At 47.1% G+C, this 20,816-nt stretch overlaps 1 protein-coding gene across 1 annotated transcript in view; it reads right to left on the reverse strand.

The window, feature by feature from the left end:
* Positions 1-20,816, reverse strand: part of LOC145361081 (microtubule-associated serine/threonine-protein kinase 1-like) — a 178,538-nt gene that overhangs the window by 135,145 nt on the left and 22,577 nt on the right. The window contains exon 2 of the mRNA XM_080216663.1: positions 19,221-19,252. Coding sequence (XP_080072789.1) covers positions 19,221-19,252 — 32 coding nt within the window. The remainder of the gene's footprint in view (positions 1-19,220; positions 19,253-20,816) is intronic.

Raw genomic sequence — 20,816 nt, forward strand, 5'->3', positions numbered from 1 at the left:
AGTGAGAGGGACAGGGAGTGAAACAGACTCAGGTATGGTAAGAGAGAGAGAAAGAGAGACAGAGAGTGTGCGTGAAAGAGAGAGGAAAAGAGAAAGAAAGAGAAAGCACGTGAAAAAGAGAGGAAAAGAAAGAGAAAGAATGTGTGAAAGAGAGGGAAAGAAGAGAGAAAGAAGAGGACTGAGTGAGATTATGAGAGACAGACTCAGATAGGTAACAGGAAAAGAAGCAGAGAGAGCAAAAGAATAAAGAAAGAGAGAGAATGAAAGAAAGAGAGGGACAGCAAAAGAGAGAGAGTGTGAAAGAAAGAGAGGAAAAGAGAGAGAGAAAGAATAGAGAACTAAGCAGTAATATAGACAACAGAGTGAGACAGACTCAGGTATGGTACCAGGAAAAGAGACAGAGATAAAGAGAGTGAAAGAGAGAAAGAAAAAGAGAGAGAAAGAGAAAGAGATAGAGTGAAAGGGAAAGAAAGAAAGGGAGAGAGAAATTGAGAGGCCAGGATTCCCTGTTCTCATTTGCCTTGGGTGGGAAGGTAACAGGAGTAGAATTTATTGAGAGATGTCCAAAGTCATGTTTGACGTCAACATGGAAGTCTGACATGATTGTCTCCTGCCCCAGCCCACCCCAATCGGAGTGGGCCGCGGTCCCCACTGTTCAATGTCAGGAACCCCATTGGAATATATCTGCATCTTATTATCAGGCCCCTCTCCTTCCACACCCCAGTCATAACATCCAGCCACAGCAGCCCAAGGCAAGAATGGCACAAAACATGGCTTGCTTCAAAGGGCACACACCTGGCGAAGGGACCTAAGAAGGAGAGGCCGGGGGGAGCACAACTCTCACAAAGCAGCTCCGCAGACACACACGCGTACACATACACACACACACACACACACACACACACACACACACACACACACACACACACACACACACACACACACACAGATAGGTGGAGGAGAGGGGGGAGTATGGGGTTTATCCTGGAGGACCATCGAGCCCTATCATGCAGAAAGAGACCATTTAACCCATCAAATCTGCATCGACTCTCCAATAGAGAATGCCCACTCCTGCCCTGTCCCAATAACACAGTAAGAAGTCTCACAATACCAGGTTAGAGTCCAACCAGCATATCTATAGTAATCTTACAAGCTTTCGGAAATGGTGTTCCTTCGTCAGGTGCGTGGAAGGTTCCATCACCCTCCTCTGGCAGTACGTTCCAGGTGCCCACCACTCTCTGCGTTAAAAACTTCCTCTCACATGTCCTCTCACCTTGACCCTGTGCCCCCCCTTGTAATTGACACTTCCACACAAGGAAAAAGTCTCTGACTATCCCCCCTGTCCATACCTCTCATCATTTTGTAGACCTCTATCAGGTCTCCCCTCAGCCTGCGTCCTTCCAGTGGAAACAATCCTAGTTTATTCAACTTCTCCTCATAGCCAACACCCTTGAGACCAGGCAACATCCTGGTGAACCTTCTTTGCACTCCCTCCAAAGCTTCCAAGTCCTTCTGGTAGAGCGGTGACGAGAACTGCACGCAATACTCCAAATGTGGCCTAACCAAGGTTTTATATCGCTGCAACATGATTTCCCAACTCTTGTACTCAATGCCCTGGCTGATGAAAGCAAGCATGCCATATGCTTTCTAAATCACCTTGGCCACTTGTGTTGCTATTTTTAGGGAACTGTATGTTAATGTTCATGATGTGGAGATGCTGGTGTTGGACTGGGATGGGCACAGTAAGAAGTCTCACAACACCAGGTTAAAGTCCAATAGGCTTATTTGGAAGCATGAGTGGCTCAGTGACTCACCTGATGAAGGAGCAGTGCTCCGAAAGCTCGTGATTCCAAATAAGCTTGCTGGACTTTAACCTAGTGTTGAGTCTTCTTACTACGTTCATGTTCCTAAGGGTTCTGCCATTTACAGTATAATTCATACTTAAATCTCACCCTCCAAAACGAATCACCTCGCAATTATCCAGGTTAAACTTCATCTGCCACTTCTGTATCCAAGTCTCCAATCTATATCCTCTTCTGTCTTTTGAAAATTCCTGGCACAATCAGTAACTCCCCCAATCTTCATATCATCCACATACTTACTAATCAGACCACCCACACTTTCCTCCAGATCATTTATATATACTAAAATATACAGTAAATGGCAGAACCCTTAACAATATTGATAGGCAGAGGGATCTGGGTGCACAAGTATGCAGGTCACTGAAAGTGGCAACGCAGGTGGAGAAGGTAGTCAAGAAGACATACGGCATGCTTGCCTTCATCGGCCAGGGCATTGAGTTTAAAAATTAGCAAGTCATGTTGCAGCTTTATGGAATCTTAGTTAAGCCACACTTGGAATATGGCATTCAATTCTGGTTGCCATATTATCAAAAAGATGTGGAGGCTTTGGAGAGGGTACAGAAAAGATTTACCAGGATGTTGCCTGGTATGGAGGACATTAACTATGAGGAGAGGTTAGAGAAACATGGTTTGTTCTCATTGGAATGACAGAGGTTAAGAGGCGACCTGATAGAAGTCTACAAGATTATGAGGGGCATGGACGGAGTGGATAGTCAGAAGCTTTTTTCGTGGAAGAGTCAATTACTAGGGGACACAGGTTTAAGGTGCGAGAGGCAAGATTTAAATGAAATGTACGAGGCAAGCTTTTTACACAGAGTGTGGTGGGTGCCTGGAACTCGCTGCCAAGGGAGGAAGTGGAAGCAGCTACACTGGTGACTTTTAAGGGGCGTTTGACAAATACATGAATAGGATGGGAATAGAGAGATACGGTCCCCGGAAGGGTAGGAGGTTTTAATTCAGTCAAGCAGCATGGTCGGTGCAGGCATGAAGGGCCGAAGGGCCTGTTCCTGTGCTGTAATTTTCTTTGCTCTTTATTCTAGAAGAAAGGTGTAGAGAGCTCACATCGTCAATGACTGGAATGAATGATGCTGGTTCTGTACATTGTGGGAGACATTCTCGTTCCTGTCAAGATTGTTGTGAAGTTGAATTTGTAAAGAATGTAAAAGCAATGCTGGCAGGAAAGAAACATTGTGTGGTCCCTTTAAAAACTGGTGTTTGGTTTCAGTGCTTGGAGGTTTGAAATGCAAACTACATACTGATTCCCAGACTGAAACACTTGTATCAAAAAAAAAACGAGCAATAGTCTTGGCAAGACAACCTCTCTGTGCTTGAATTTTACCCAATCAATTTAAAGCAGATGCTCAGTTACCAAGACCCTATAAGATTTGAATTTGATGTTGTTGACAACAACAGACCAATCCTATGCGAGGAAAATTGATAGGTCATTACAGGTATAAGAGAGTACAAGGGGGGGAAAACAGAGGGTTAGCAACTGCTATCTCTCAAGAGGGAGAGAATAGCACTCCACTCTGCCAACTCTATATATCTCTTAAGAGAGCGCACCACCTAAACAGCGAAAGGTACCCAATCAAAATGAACTCACAATTAGAGGCAGGGAAATCAACCGAGAAACTTCAGAAAGTTCCAAAAGACACAAAACCTGGCTGTATATTTTTGAGTGACAAAATTCTATTATTATTATGTTAATGAATGTGCACTGTATTTATAAAAAAAACAGCATTCCAGTCAAATCTTATTTTATTCAACATGTAACTTGTTTAGTTAAAGTTAATAAATTGTTAAGTGTTCATCTTAAAGTGAGTGTCAGGTATTTCATGTTAGTTACCCACTAAATGTTCCTGAAGGACAGTTCAAACCACCTCACACACACTTTTAACAGATTACGAGGCGAGTTATTCCTCTTTGGCAGGTCCAGCATTACTTCTTTAAGGGGGGAGGGGGGGTCACCTTCTGCATTATAACAAGATACAGGCTATGACTGATATAGTGTGAAGGGACACCGCCAATACACTGGGAGGAAACCTTGGATTGAGCACCCTAGGGGCAGCACGGTGGAGCAGTAGTTAGAACTGCTGCCTCACAGCGCCAGAGACTCAGGTTCAATTCCCAGCTTGGGTCCTGTTCCTATTTCTTATGATTTTATTCTTGTTTGAATGTCAATCCTTGCAAGATGGAAACATTTACAGTGGTTAGCACTGCTGCCTCACAGTGCCAGGGACTCGGGTTCGATTCCCGGCTTGGGTCACTGTCTGTGCGGAGACTGCACGTTCTCCCCGTGTCAGTGTAAGTTTCCTCCGGATGCTCTGGTTTCGTCCCATAATCTGAAAGACGTGCTGGTTAGGGTGCATTGGCCGTGCTAAATTCTCCCTCAGTGTACCCGAACAAGCACAAGAGTGCAGCGGCTGGGAGCTTTTCACAGTAACTTCATTGCAGTGTTAATGTAAGCCTACCTGTCATTAATAAATAAACTTCAAACTCTCTTTATCTTGTGCGGAAATCTCATTTTCAGGTCATGGTTACAGGAACACAACTCATCAGAACAAGGAGTCATGGACAGAGTGCATACAGTAAGTACGAATTTATTTATAGAGGGGAACATTGTGTTAAAGTGGTTAATAACCATGCCTTTGCTGTGTAACTATAGTCTCGAACCCTGCCGCTATATCCTGGTGCATCTCCACATCCACAGCAGAGGCGGAGGCTGCTTACGGTCTGCCACACTCTCTTTAGTGACTTTGGTGGGCATCCCCTGGAGAGTCAAGCCCTGCAGAGACCTCAGGCCTGCTTTTGGGGTCCTGCTGTGCGGCAGTGCCATCCTCCTGGGCCTGTGGAGCTGGAGCTGAAGAGGTCACAGGGATTCAGATGGGTGGGACACTCCCAGAGTCGCCTAGGTGGAAGATCCCAGGCTGTGCACCCAATGATCCTTATCCCTATGGGTGGCCAAAGGGCCCTGGCTTCCTCCTTGATACAGAGAGGTAGCTGGAGTGAGCTCGAAAGGCCCCACAATCCTCTGACAATGGCACTGATGGATCCCAGCAAAGCCTGCACCATGGACCACATGTCGAGCGTGAATACAACTAGGCCATCGCGGGGCAGACAATGGCCTAGTGGTATTATCACTAGACTATTAATCCAGAAACTCAGCTAATGTTCTGGGGGTTCGAATCCCACCACGGCCGATGGTGGAACTTAAATTCAATAAGCCATTGTCGATTGTCAGAAAACTCCACCTCGTTCACTAATGTCCTTCAGGGAGGGAAGTCTGCCGTCCTTACCCGGTCTGGCCTACAAGTGACTCCAGTGCCACAGCAATGTGATTGATTCTCAACCACCCTCAGGAAACTAGGGATGGGCAATAAATGCTGGCCCAGCCAGCGACACCCATGTCCCACAAATGAATAAAAATGTTCTGTGCTGTGCAGTGTGTGTCCTGCGTCATGTAGTGTGCATATCCCGCACCGTGCCGTGTGTGTCCTGCTCCCATGCAGGGCAAACACTTTCCTCCAAGGTCTCCCCTGAGGCCGCCACCCTAGCTGTGTTGACTTTGTTGTATTGGCATGTCGGTACAAACACCTCAGACATAAGGCAGACAGACTCCTCCAAGGCTGCTTGCCATCTGAGGAACGTATCCGACATTCCTTCCTCATTTTGTCTTCGGAGCTTCAGCAACAGAGGAATGCCCGAGTCCAGAGGCTCTTCTTCTGACTGGGACCCAACAGATGCCCGGTCTCCGGCAATCCTCCGAGCGCCGCACCCTGTGACTTCCCAGCCTCCTCCCGCTGTGGCTTTCAGAGCATTTGCCTGACAGTGACCCTGAGAACTGATGGAAAACGAGGTGCCAGTGAGGTGTGTGCCTCTGCTCTGTCAGAGGGTGGGGGTTAGCACTGCAACAGGCCTTCCGCTTCAGGCTCTGTGAATCCCTCCTCTGTGCCGCTGTGGGGGCCGGATTCAAGGACTTGGTTAGTGAACCCTGTGCTTTTCAGGTGTGTCTGTGAAAGAAAGGAGTGGTTATTAGTGCATGGCAGGGACTTGAGAAACAGGAGACATGACCCACATTGGTATCTAATGGTTGATGCAGGTTTGGATCCTCAGTTAGTTTATCGCTGCCAACCTCACTGCACAGCAGCGATCAACGCCCTCCCCGGCCAGCTGGGTGGCTCTGTCTTCAAAGCCAGTGAAGACATTCTGGTCTGGAATCCCTCCCACCCATTAGGGATCCCTCTCCTCTTGTTGCACACCAACCCTTCCTGCAGCAGAGTGGCACGGCTGCCTCACAGTGCCAGGGACCCGGGTTCCATTCCCCGCCTCGGGTCACTGTCTGTGTGGAGTTTGCACATTCTCCCCATGTCTGTGTGGGCTTCCTCCAGGTGCTCTGGTTTCCTCCCACAGTCTAAAGATGCGCACTGGCCATGCTAAATTGCCCTTTGGTATCGGGAGATGAGTAGGTTAGCGGGATTAGCGGGGTAAATATGTGGGGTTACGGGGATTGTTGTCAGTGCAGGTTCGATGGGCCGAATGGCCTCCTTCTGCACTGCAGAGATTCTGTGAAGACAGATGCAGAGCAGGACGGGGCAGATGATAAGGATGCCAGGCACATGTGAATGGTGAAGGTGATAAGGGCACGACCCATTGGGAGATGAAGGTGTCCGTGGGAGAGTGGACGGTGGTGTCCCCTGAGCTGGCAGGAGTGAGTTTCTGTGGATGTGCGAGTACGTGAGTTGAGAGTGATGAGAAGAGTGACTACCCTTAGCACATCAGGGAAGACCATTCATTTTCTCCTCTGTAGGGAGTTAGCACCAACCCCCGCTCCCCACGCTGGGCTGGTGACCCTGCTGGCTGGTGTTAGTCCTGAGCGCAGGTATATCACTAAGGGCCCTCCACAGGATGCAGCAGTCCCTCCAGGGAGGCACCTGAGAACTTGGGGTGGCATTCCTGTCAGCTGTCACCTCCCATGTGTGGCCGCTGTGCGCTGGAAAGCCTTTAAACGTAGCATCCTGACGATTGCAGTGCTGAGGTGATGGCGGAACGGCCAGCGATACACCCTGGAACCCCCACATGAAACATTTTGGCGCTAAGTGCCACAGTAAATACGGTGTAAAGCCGCCATTGCCATTGGCGCATTTTCAGCAACTCTCCCCACTTGACATTGGATTTTGAGGACAATGGAGAAAATCCTTCCAGAAATCGGGAAAGAGACACAACCATACACTCTCTCTCACAGACACAGACACAGACACAGACACAGACACAGACACAGAGAGAGTCAAAGGAGTTCGGGGATTCAGAGCTGTCGTGTTTTCCCTCCAGCCGCTGCAGCGGGAAACACACCACCTTCTTCTCCCCGCCTGGGGACTTACGCTGGGGAAACTTCTGACCACGTGGTTGAGATTCTCCAGTCCCACTGCAGTGAATGGAACGCCAAATTCTCCGGTCTTGCCGGCAGCTGTGCTTTGAGGAATAAATATTGGCCAGGGCTGGCTATAACTGAGTCGCTCTCCAAATAGTGCCAGGAGATCTTTAAAGTCCATCTAAGGGCCTCTGTGTTTAACGTCCCATCTGAAAAACCGCACCTCCAACAATGCAGCACTCCCTCACCACTGCACTCAACTATCAGCTGGGGTTATGCCCCCGAGTGTCTGAGGTGGGATTGGCACCCACAACCTTCCAACACAGAGGTGAGAATCCCACCCCAAGTCTCAACATGGGAGAATTTCAGACAGACTCAACCAAAAGAGTGAGTGAAAGAGAGGAAGAGAGAGAGAGAGATTGGGAAGAAAATAGAGCTGAGGCAAGAGGAGTCCATTCACCCCTTCATGTCCAAGTCAGCGTTGGAGAGAAAGCCAGAGAATCTGAGAGAGGGAGGGAGAAGCTCGGAGAGGCAGACAAAGCGACAGTGAGACAGAAGCAGATGCTGAAAGATAGAGGCAGACAGACGCTGAGACAGAAAGAGAAATTAGCAGCAGAGACAGACAGTGATAAAGACAGATGGAACTGGCTCAGGGAGAGACACAGAGTAATTATGAGAGCACCAAGAAGGGCAGATTACTAAAAAGAGAGAGAGAGAGCAGTCTGAGAGGAACCAAGAGGGAAAACAGAGAGAAACAGGGAAACAGCACAAGTGTGAAAGATAAAATGCATAAGGTTTCTTATTAAAAGGTTCATATTAAAAAGGTTTCTGTGCAGAAGCATCCATCCAGCCCTCAACCACACACAGTTACCGCTCTCCTTTTTTACATGAAGAATGTAATCTTGCAGAACTGAGGGGAGGATTTTACCTTCCTGCCTGCCAAGGGAATCGGAGTGAGTGGGCGGGTGGGTGAGGGAGGGGCCGCGGGGGTCAGACCTGGTCTGACAAGCTCGGGTGGGGTTTTCTAGTTCTTTTATGGCGAAGGTGCTGGATAATCCCGCCCTATACTTCCCACTTTACCTGCTTTCTGGATCTGCTAACACTTAACCTGCTGCTACCTTGCGGCTGTGTCCTTGCTCCGACTGCTCAGTGCACCGAGCCATACAGTCCCCAACAACAACCTGCGCTTACGTAGCACCTTCAACATCCCACACAAAGATCCCACAATCGTTCGCTGCAGCAACTATCAAGCAGAAGTTGACACTGAGCCAAGCAAGGAGCTATCGGGGCAGACGGCACACAGCCTGGTCAAAGGGGTGGGTTTTAAGGAACACTCTAAATGGGCAGCATGGTGGCATAGTGGGTAGCACTGCTGCCACACAGCCCCTGGTCTCTGGGTTCAATTCCCAGCTTGAGTAGAGTTTGCACGTTCTCCCAAAGAATGTTCAACCGATAGTGGGCAAATAGAGGGCCCAACCTCAGGCTAAAGGGACAATCCTTTAAAATGGAGATGAGGAGGAATTTCTTCAGCCAGAGAGTCATTAATTTGTGGATCTCTTTGCCACAGAAGACTGTGGAGACCAGGTCATTGAGTGTCTTTAAGACAGAGATAGATAGGTTCTTGATTAATGAGAGGATCAGGGGTTATGGGGAGAAGGCAGGAGAATAGGGATGAGAAAAATATCAGCCATGATTGAATGGCAGAGCAGGCCTGATGGGTCGAGTGGCCTAATTCTGCTCCTCTGTCATAGTTTTATAGGCCAAAGTCAGAACTCGAGAATTTAAGAATAGTCTCCGACCTCGCCCCCAGCTGGGATTCCCTACCCTCGCCCCCAGCTGGGATTCCCTACCCTCGCCCCCAGCTGGGATTCTCCGACTTTGGCTGGCTGCAATGGGCAACATCTTCTCGATGCTGGGTCTCTCAGTCAAGCACCAATTGCCTCTGAAAGGAATTCCCCTTCCCCTCCCCATGCCCCTCTTCTTGCCCCCCCTTGCCTCTCTCACTGACCCCCCATCCCTCCCCATGCTCTTCCCCTGTCCCGTCCTCCGTCACTCCTGCCCCTCCCCCTGCCCCTTGCCGTCCCAGTCTGGAGGCAGCTGCCAAGCACGGTAGGTTTACTGGATAGCCTTCCTGGAGACCATGCAAAACGGGGAGATTCCCTCAGTTACCATCAAATCCCACTGAATCAAATAATAAGCCCAATTAGCCAGCAGGCTGATTCCTCGAGTTTGCTCACCTTGCTGCTGGCTAAACGGGGAATGGTTTATCTCTTGTTTTATTCATTTGTGAGACATGGGCGTTGCTGGCTGGCCAATATTTGTTGACCATCCCTAATTGCCCTTGAAACTGTATGGCTTGCTAGGCCATTTCAGAGGACAGTCAAGAGTCAACCACATTGGTGTGGTTGACCTAACCTGCACAATTTTTCTGGGTGTATCACAGCTTGGTATAGACTCCTGCTCTGCCCAAGACCCCAAGAAACTACAAAAGGATCGTGAATGTAGTCCAATCCATCACGCAAACCAGTCTCCCATTCATTGACTCCGTCTACACTTCCTGCTGCCTCGGCAAAGCATCCAGCATAATTAAGGACCCCATGCACCCCGGACATTCTCTCTTCCACCTTCTTCTCTCGGGAAAAAGATACAAAAGTCTGAGGTCACTTACGAACCTACTCAAAAACAGCTTCTTCCCTGTTGCTGTCAGACTTTTGAATGGACCTACCTTGCATTAAGTTGATCTTTCTCTACACTCTAGCTATAACCGTAACACTACTTTCCGCACTCTCTCCTTTCCTTCTCTATGAATGGTACGCTTTGCCTGAACAGCGCACAAGAAACAATACTTTTCACTGTATCCCAATACATATGACAATAATAAATCAAATCAAATCAAATCTTTGGATGTGGGGCAGTTCCAATGGGGACAGGAATGGACCGTTACGATGCGCAGCCCAGTTTGTGGATTAAATCCTAGCCTGAGCTTCTCTCTCCCTCTGTCTCTTTCAATCACCCTCTTTATTCCCTTTCTGATAGAAGCTGTTCCAGTTCCTGGAAAAATCTGTAGGGCACAGCTTTATCAAAGGCTAAATGTTTAATTTATGGAGCATAGGCCCCTCGTCAGAGTAACATTCTACGCACGATACCAACAGCTTTACACCTTGATGCAAAACTGACTACATGGCTCGGATTACTGGAGTCTACTTCAGCATCAGGCAAGGCCTAGAAGCTCAGAGAGAAGCCTAGATCGCCGCTCACCCACACACTCAGTCCTCCAGCACTGTCAAAAATGGGAATTCCCCCCCCCCCCAAAAATCCAGAATTATCAATCTCTCGTAATGCCTTGGGGGGGGGGATTCGAACTCCATTCCAGAGACGTGCGATTAAAAGGCAGGCTGACAGTACACAAGTAGTGCCGCATTGTCAGCGGTGCTGTCTTTTGCATGAGACATTCAGCTGTGAATTCCCCTCAGGGTATTTAAAAGATTGTGCTGCACTTTTTTAGAGGACAGAGCAATTGTCTCTGGCTTCCTAGCCAATAATTATCCCTTACTTAACATCTAAAGCAGTGGATTTGGCAATTATCGCACTGCTGCTCTGAGAGTTTGCTCTGTGCAAATTGATTGCATTCTTTTTTATTCATTCATGAGACCCTGATGTCGCTGGCTGGCCAGCATTTATTGCCCATCCCTAATTGTCCAAGGGCAGTCGAAAGTGAACCACCTTGTTGTGGCTCTGGAGTCACATGTGAGCCAGACCGGGTAAGGACAGCAGATTTCCTTCCCTAAAGGACATTCATGAACCAGATGGGTTTGTCTGACAATCGACAATGGTTTCATGGTCATCAGTAGGTTCCTAATTCCAGATTTTTTAAAAATGTAATTCAAATTCCATCATCTGACGCGGTGGGATTCGAACCTGGGTCCCCAGAATATTAGCTGAGTTTCTGGATTAGTAATCTAGTGATAATACTACTAGTCCATCGCCTCCCTACATGAGTAGGCAAATCAGGAATTTTGTAACTATTCAGCAGCATGGTGGCACAGTGGTTGGCACTGAAGGCCCACAGCGCCAGGGACCCAGGTTCAATTCCGGACTCAAGTCACTGTCTGTGTGGAATTTGCGCATTCTCCCCATGTCTGCATGGGTTTCTTCCGGGTGCTCCAGTTTCCTCCTATAGTCCAAAGATGTGCAGGTTAGGTGGATTGGCCATGCTAAATAGACCCTTAGTGTCAGGGGGACTAGCAGAGTAAAAAAAATCAGGGGTTGTAGGGATAGGGTCTGGGTGGGATCATAGTTGGTGCAGACTCGATGGGCTGAATGGCCTATTTCTGCACTGTAGGGTGTCTATGATTCTTTCAACCTGCCATATTTTAATCCAACACGGGACGGCAGCATGGTAACTGCTGTATAAAGGTGACAGGATTGTATCTCTGGCCTGCCCCAGCCCAGCCCTCCGGGTCTCAGGATAATGCAGCAGTAATGACATCAGAAAGGATAATCCGCCTGTGTGTGTGTGTGGAAACATGCACCAAGGGCACAAGAGCACAGTGACTGTACTGGCAGCTGCTGCCAGGATAAGGGCTGGCCAGGCAACTTCCCCTGTTAAATTCAATCAGTGGCAACAGGAACAAACACCGGTCCCCAAGCTGTCACTTAATTCCGCAATTCAGATGATGGCCTTTGATGCACTGACGATACAGTTTCTCATATCACGTGAACCACTCCATCACATGACAATAACCAGAGCAGCTACTGCTAAATCTGTTAACCCCCTGAGCTTGGACTCTGTGGCCGGAATTTTACCTGCCCGGATTCCGGGGGACGGGAGAGGCTCGGAGAACGGAATTCTCTGTTGGCCTCGGGTGGACATGCCAGTAAAATTCCGCTCAGTAAATCAGTCCTCAATAAGTCGGGCAGCATGGCTGGTGCAGTCTTGGGGGAATCCACTCGCTCCATCGGATCCCCAGCGGTCCACTCACTCCATCGGATCCCCAGGGATTTGTTCCTGTGCTGTAATTTTCTTTGTTCTTTGCATCCACCTTTGCAAACAGAAATCACCCAAAGGCTGCCATTGGATTGTGCTGGTAACTAACTCCAGACAAACCCTTATCTAAAAGTTTTAAAGTTTATTTATTGGTGTCACAAGTAGGTTTACATTAACACTGCAATTAAGTTACTGTGAAAGTCCTCTAGTTGCCACACTCCAGCGCCTGTTCAGGTACACCGAGGGAGAATTTAGCACACCCAATGCACCCTAACCCGCACATCTTTCGGACTGTGGGAGGAAACCGGAGCACCCGGAGGAAACCCACGCAGACGTGAGGAGAACGTGCAGACTCTGCACAGACAGTGACCCAAGCCGGGAATCAAACCTAGGTCCGGAACGCTTAGCCTGCATCTAAATACAGATCATACATACACTCAACAGCTGGGATTTTTCCATCCCTCCCGCAGGAGCGAGCATGGGGCTGGACCATGGGAAGGTCTGTTGATCTCGGTAGGGATTTTCCAGATTTTATGATGAGCTAGGCCACAAACTCCGGCCCTGCACATTCAAACATCTAAACCGCTCATTTAGATCCCAGGATGTAACTCACACCCAGATATTCACGATATCCACAACTCACAGCTCCAGGGATCCGGGTTCGATTCTCAGCTTGGGTCACTGTGTGGAGTTTGCATGTTCTCCCCGTGTCTGCGTGGGTTTCCTCCGGGTGCTCCAGTTTACTCCCACAGTCTGAAAGACACACTGGTTAGATGCACTGTGGCACAGTGGTTAGCACTGCTGCCTCACAGCGCCAGGGACCTGGGTTCGATTCCATCGTTGGGTCACTGTCTGTGCGGAGTCTGCACTTTCTCCCCGTGTCTGCGTGTGTTTCCTCCCACAGCCCAAAGATGCGCAGGTTAAGTTAATTAGCCATATTAAATTGACCCTAATGTTATGGGATTGGCAGGGTAAATATGTGGGGATATGGGAATAGGGCCTGGGTAGGATTGTGGTCAGCACCAAATGGCTTTCTTCTGCACTGTAAGGATTCGACAGAATACCCGACAGAGTGTGGCAACTGGGGCTTTTCACAGTAACTTCATTGCAGTGTTAATGTAAGCCTACTTACGACACTAACAAATAAACTTAAAACTTAATATTATAGATGGATAATCCACAATTAGGTTCCAGCCTGTATCTAACTTCCAGGAATCAATATTACGTAGAATTCACAGCACAGAAACCAGACATTTGGCTGGACTGATAGACAGATAGGTTTCTATAAATAGATAGATTTCTAGACTCTAAAGGTGTCAGGGGTATGGAGTGCTGAGATAGAGGATCAGCTGTGATCGTGTTGACTGGGAATCGGCTCAAAGGGCCTACTCCTGCTCCCATTTTCTGCATTTCACTATTCCACAAAGGGAGGGAATTGTAGTGGGCAGGTGGTGAACCACGCAAAGGTCCATTGACCTCAGTTTTTTTTGGGGTGAGTGCAACTAGAAAATCCCACCAAATGTCGGAATCCTTCAGCCCAGACCTCCTCCAATCCCCACCCATGATGGCTGCCATTGGCTGCTGTCGCATCATTCTGTCTCACTGAGATCCACGCTGATTTACATCCCTCACTCACGCAGAGGTTCACAGAACCGAAACAGGCCCTTCGGCCCAACCTGCCCATGCCACACAGTTTTCGCCACTCAGCTAGTCCCAATTGCCCACCTTTGGCCCATATCCCTCTATACCCATCTTCCCCAGGGAAGTGTCTAAATGCTTTTTCTCATAGGATCCCTACAGTGCAGAAGGAGGCCATTCGGCCCATCGAGCCTGCACTGACCACAATCCCACCCAGAGACAGAAAATGCTGGAAAATCTCAGCAGGTCTGGCAGCAACTGTAAGGAGAGATCACCCTTTGTCAGCTTTGATAATGTTGTAACTCAGAACATGCTGTGAACTACATTAATTTGGTATGAAAATGCAGAGAATTTCAAGCAAACACCTCTTGCAGCTCGCTGTCTGCAGTGACAAATAATGGATCTGCATTTTAATAACTTGCTTTGAGCTTATTTAACCCCGCTAATACCCCTGACACTAAGGAGCAATTTAGCATGGCCAAGCCACCTAACCCACACATCTTTGGACTATGGGAAGAAACCGGAGCACCCGGAGGAAACCCACGCACACATGGGGAGGACGCGTAAAATCCACATAGATAGGGACCCGAGGCCGGAATTGAACCTGGGACCTCGGCGCTGTGAGGCAGCAGTGCTAACCACTCTGCCACCATGCCACCTCTACCACAGGCAGCTAGTTCCAGTCACTCACCACCCTCTATGAAAAAATTTCATCTGTGGACTCTTTTGTGTATCTCCCCTCTCACCTTAAACTTATGCCCGCTAGTTTTAGACTCCCCTACCTTTAGGAAAAGATATTGATTATCTAGCTGACCTATGCCCCTCATTATTTTATAGACCTCTATAAAATCACTCTTAAGCCTCCTACACTCTAAGGAAAAGTGTCCCAGTCTATCCAGCCCCTCCTTATAATCAAAACATCAAGTCCCAGTAGCTTCCTAAATCTTTTCTTCACTCATGTGGAGAGCCAATGGCGGGAGATCTTCTTCTGCAGGACCAGAAGATCCTGCCAGTGAGAAGGACTGACCAATTGCGAGCAATATAGAGAAATTAGCATTGAGGTAGAAGATCAGCCATGATCTCTATGAACGGCAGAGCAGGCTCAATGGAATGAATGGCCTGTTCCTGCTCCCACATTCCCATCTCCCACAAGTAGGCTCACATTAACACTGCAATGAAGTTACTGTGAAAATTCCCTAGTCACCACACTCCAGCACCCGTTTGGGTACACAGAGGGAGAACTTAGCACAGCCAATGCACCCTAACCAGCACGTCTTTTACACTGTGGGAGGAAACCAGAGCATCTGGAGGAAACCCACGCAGGTACGTGGAAAACGTGCAGACTCCACACAGACAGTGACCCAAGCCAGGAATTGAACCCAGATCCCTTGCACTGTGAGGCAGCCATGCTAACCACTTGCCAGGTGGATGAGACTTTGAAATGCCATAACATTCAGGGCTATGGACCAAGTGCTGGAAAGTGGGATTACTGTAGATTTAATGCAGATTTGTCGATGCAGACTTGATGGGCCACAGGGCCCCTTCTGTACTGTATGACTCTACAATACTATGATGACTCTATCTGGTTGTACTACTGAAACGTTAGTGGAAGCAGTTGTAGTCATAACTTCACCCATCATCCCTGTTCTTGTCACCTATCTCGACTTCTGACCCAGGAACTTCCCAATTTAAAAAATCTCACAGTTTTCATAAGTTCATGAGATACAGGAGCAGAATTGGGCCATTTGGCCCATCAAGTCCACTCCACCATTCATTCATGGCTGATATGCTCCTCATCCCCATTTTCCGGCCTTCTCCCCATAACCCTTCCACCCATTACCGATTAAAAATCTGTCTAACTCCTCCTTAAATTTACTCACTGTCCCAGCACCCATCACACTTTGGGGTTGCAAATTCCACAGATTCATAACCCTTTGGGAGAAGTAGTTTCTCTGTTTTAAATTTGCTGCCCCTTATCCTAAGACTATGACCTCTCGTTCTAAAATGTCCCACAAGAGGAAGTATCTGCTCTACATCTACTTTATCCACACCTTTTATCATCTTGAATACCTCAATTTGATATCCCCTCATTCTTCTAAATTCCAGAGGATGCAAGTTGTTCAATTTCTCTTCATACGACAAACTCCTCATCGCTGGAAATTTCAAACCCATCCACAGCTTCAGCACCCACACTCCTCCCTAGTCCTGTAATTGTTATAACACAGAGGTCGATCCTCTTTTGAGAGGCCACGTTGAATCCCCCAAAGAGGAATACCTGGCTTCGTAATCCGTTAAAAGTGTTTGCGAAGGTGTGTGGACTGTTCTTCAGTAACGTTTAGAGGTTCATTAACAGAAATACCAAACACTCGCTTTAAGTGAACAGTTAACAAGTTATTTACTTAACCAACCAGAACTTTAACTAAACAAGTAACATATCGATTAAAGAAATATACATCCGGAATGCTGTTCAAATAAATACAAGATTCATTCATTGCCCAAAAAAAACAGGAATTTAGTCACTCTCAAAATATATACCCAGGTGCTTTAGTTTTGGAAAACCTCTAGAGCACTTCAGTTGATTCTACTATCTATCGTTAAATAGATGGAGAGTTCTCTTGAAAGATATTCTAAGCTAGCAGGGAGCCACTCTTCCCCTCTCTAGGTGTTTAGAGCTCTTCAGTTGAACTCACTGAACCGCAGGCATGCAGTTGAGTTTTTCTTCATATCCCTGATGATCTAATCAACTTTCCTATACCAGGATTGGTCTGATGTTGTCAGCAACGGCCGGATTCAAATTTGATAGGTTCCTGAAAGCTCCTTTAAACTGATAGGCTGTCAAAGTTCAAAAGCCTGTAAAGCCTGTTACCAAGGCAACCCTGATGTTTGGTCCATGCTACAAATGTTGCAATCTGCATACCCTGTGTGTCTGGATTTTAAACATCCAGTGAACACCAAACCAACATTTAAAGGGATCGCACTTCACAAACTCAACTCTACAATAGTAACATCCTTCAGCATACAACCCTCCAAGATAGAATCATAGAATCCCTATAATACAGGAGGAAGTCGTTTGGCCCATCAAGCCTGTACTGACCACAATCCCACCCAGGCCCTATTCCCCACCCCCACACACATTTACCCTGCTAATCCCCTTGACAGTAGGGGCAATTTAGCATGGCCAGTCAACCTACCCCACACATCTTTGGACCGTGGGAGAAAATTGGAGAATTCAGAGGAAGATCTCAGCGTTCTTGCAATTTGATGATCTAATCTATCCCACACTCCCTTTGCTCCAGCATTGGCAATCATTGACCCATGTTAAAATTCTCTACCTTTCCCTCCTCTGTAAAATGCTCCTTTATTTATATATTTTTACTCCCAGGTTCCTTTGATGCTTTATGCTATTTCAATTCTTATTTTTTTTAAGTAATATGCAACCTTTATTTTTGTTGCCCAAAAATACTTCTCTAACCTGAAACTCAATGTCCATTAAAATAACCATTTTTTAGACACCCATCGTCATATCTCACATGGTTTGGTGTCAATTATTTGTTATTTATATTAATAATTTGGATAAGAGGAGGCATAATTAGTAAGTTTGCAGGTAACACCAAAATTGGTGACATAGTGGACAGTGTGGAAGGTTATCTAGGATTCAATGGGATCTTGATCAATTAGGCCAGCAGGCTGACGAATGGCAGATGGAGTTTAATTTATATTAACACGAGGTGATGGATTTTGGTAGATCAAACCAGGGCAACCTTACTCAGTTAATGGTAGGGCGTTGGGGACAATTACAGAACAAAGAGATCTAGGGGCACAGATTCACAGCTCCTTGAAAGTGGAGTCACAGGTGGACAGAGTGGTGAAGAAGGCATTCAGCATGCTTGGTTTCATTGGTCAGAACGTTGAATACAGGAGTTGGGACATTTTGTTGAAGTTGTACAAGACATTGGTAAGGCCACACTTGGAATACTGTGTACCGTTCTGGTCACCCTATTATAGAAAGAATATTATTTAACTAGAAAAAGTGCAGAAAAGATTTATTAGGATGCTACTGGGACTTGAGGGTTTGAATTATAAGGAGAGGCTGGAAAGGCTGGGCCTTTCTTCTCTGGACCATAGGAGGCTGAGGGGTGATCTTACAGGGATCTATAAAATAATGAGGGGCATAAATCAGTTAGATAGTCAATATCTTTTTCCAAAGGTAGGGGAGTCTAAAACTAGAGGGTACAGGTTTAAGGTGAGAGGGGAGAGATACCAAAAGGGTCCAGAGGGGCAATTTGTTCCCACAGAGGATGGTGAGTGTCTGGAACAAGCTGCCAGAGGTAGTAGTGGAGTTGAGTATAATATTATCTTTTAAAAATTGTTTAGTCAGTTACATGGGAAGATGGCTATAGAGGGATATGGGCCAAACACGGGCAATTGGGAGTAACTTAGTGGTTAAAAAAAAAGGATGACATGGATAAGTTGGGCCAAAGGACCTGTTTCCATGCTGTAAACCTCTATGATATGACAATTATTTGTCTGATCACCTATAAAACACATTACGATGTGACTTGATTGGACCATAAGATATAGGAGCAGAATTAGGCCATTCAGCCCATCAAGTCTGCTCCACTATTCAATCATGGGTGATATATTTCTCAACCCCATTCTCCCGCCTTTTCCCTGTAACCTTTGATCCCCCCACCAATCAAGAACCTATATATCTCTGTCTTAAAGACACTCAATGACCTGACCTCCACAACCTTCTGCAGCAAAGAGTTCCACAGATTCAGCACTCTCTGGCTGAAGAAATTCCTCCTTGTCTCATGAACATTGCACTTGCCTTTCTAACTCCCAACTCAACCTGCGAGTTAAGAGAATTCTGAACTAGGACTCCCAAGTCCCTTTGCGCTTCCAATTTCTGAATTCTTTCCCCATTTAGTAAATAGTCTCCACCTCTCTTTTTCCCATCAAGGTGCATAACTGTCAGGAAAAAGATACAAAAGTCTGAGGTCACGCACCAATCAACTCAAGAACAGTTTGTTCCCTGCTGCTGTCAGACTTTTGAAAGGACCTACCTTGCATTAAGTTGATCTTTCTCTACACTCTGGATATGATTGTAACACTACAATCTGCACTCTCTCCTTTCCTTCTCTATGAGTGGTATGCTTTGTGTAAGGAGCAGGAAACAATACTTTTCACTGTATACATGTGACAATAATAAATCAAATCAACTTTACACTTTCCCACATGGTATTCCACCTGCCCAAGTCTTTCTGCAGCCTCCTTCCCTCCTCAAATTGCCATACAGATGTGTCAGCTTTTTTCCAGCTGTGCCGTTTGTCTTATCTGGAAGATTAATAAACTCTTTACTCACCTGCTCCCTTTCCTGGCCAATGGCAGGTCCTTCTGTAAGAAAGGGAAAAAAAAAGAATATGTTAAGACTCTCCAAGTATCACTGATTTTGGAACAATGATTCCTGACCTCCAAGTCGGGAACGCATTCAGAACACATTAATGATCAGTAAGGATAAGGTCACCATAGTCTCAGATGATCATAGGCTGCTGTCCCCTTTGAGGGGGTTGAGAAGGCAGGGCTTTCTTAAATATCCTTAGCCAGTACGGGAATTGAACCCACGTTGTTGGCATCACTCTGCATCACAAACCAGCCGTCCAGCCAACTGAGCTACCGCCAATTCTTCATCTAGGGGATTTTCATAGTAACTTCATTGCATGTAAGCCTGTTTGTGACATTAATAAATAAACTTTATTAAACCTTTTAAGCACATTCCCTCAGTGCTTTGCAGCCAATGAAGTGCTCTCTGAAGTGTTGGGACAGAGATCATAGGGGTGGCATGGTGGCACAGTGGTTAGCACTGCTGCCTCACAGCGCCAGGGACCAGGTTTCGATTCCCGGCCTTGGGTCACTGTTTGTGTGGAGTTTGCACATTCTCCCCATGTCTGCATGGGTTTCCCTCGGATGCTCCGGTTTCCTTTCTCAGTCCAAAGATGTGCAAGTTAGGTGGATTGGCCGTGCTATATTGCCCCTTAATAAGAGGGGGACTAGCTGCAGTAATGGGGATAGGGCCTGGGTGGGATTGTCATCGGTGCAGACTCGATAGGCCAAATGGCCTCCTTCTGCACTAGGGAATCTGTGATCCTATGAGGAGGAAGGAAGAATTGAAGGCACTGTACCACTAAATTACCAAATCCTTTTCTACACGCTTGTAGAAATGCTTGTCAGATTTGACGATGAACACACCTGCCCAAAAAAAATGTCTGAAGAGCAAATTAACTCTGACCAAACAACTTGTAGGGAATGCAGAGTGATGTTAGAGTTATTCCGGTTCACGTTTTCCAACTGATGCATCCGTTCCGTCACATTTTGCGCACTCCGTCCCGTGCTTTGTGACAGATGCGATCGGCTGGGTGGCCGTCACAGGAAATGTTCAAAGAGGGTGTGAACAAGGAGTGCACGCTAAGGAAGGTGTAAAGAACAGCATGCACAACGCAGTGGAGCTGCTTCCAGACACAAGTGTGGCTTACGTCAGCTCCCCAGTATAGCGAACAGAATATTGACTTATTTATATCCACCGGCGTGGAATTTACTTCACTTTTCACCCTCTTGGCATTTTACCCACAGCCCCGAGGGAGTGCAGCACGGTTGGAGGTGCTGGCCTATCACAACAAGACCCTTGCAGGATGCAAAAGGCACCGTTCAGAGAATTGTTATTCCCAGTGACTTGCACTAATATTTATCCCTCAACCAAGTTCACGAAAACAGAGGGTGGGATTTTCCGGCCACGCTCACCCAAGATCGGAAAATTCTGCTCTGATTCCCAAGGCGGGCGGGATGGTAAAATTCAGGCCATTGTCAGTTAATTATTCCATTGATGTTTGCGGGAGCTTGCTGTGCACAAATTGGCTGCCACATCACATGGTGGCACACTGGTTAGCACTGCTGCCTCAGCGCC

Source organism: Carcharhinus amblyrhynchos, chromosome 33 (assembly GCF_965287045.1).
Source record: "Carcharhinus amblyrhynchos chromosome 33, sCarAmb.v2.hapA, whole genome shotgun sequence".
NCBI classification, from domain to species: Eukaryota; Metazoa; Chordata; class Chondrichthyes; order Carcharhiniformes; family Carcharhinidae; genus Carcharhinus; species Carcharhinus amblyrhynchos.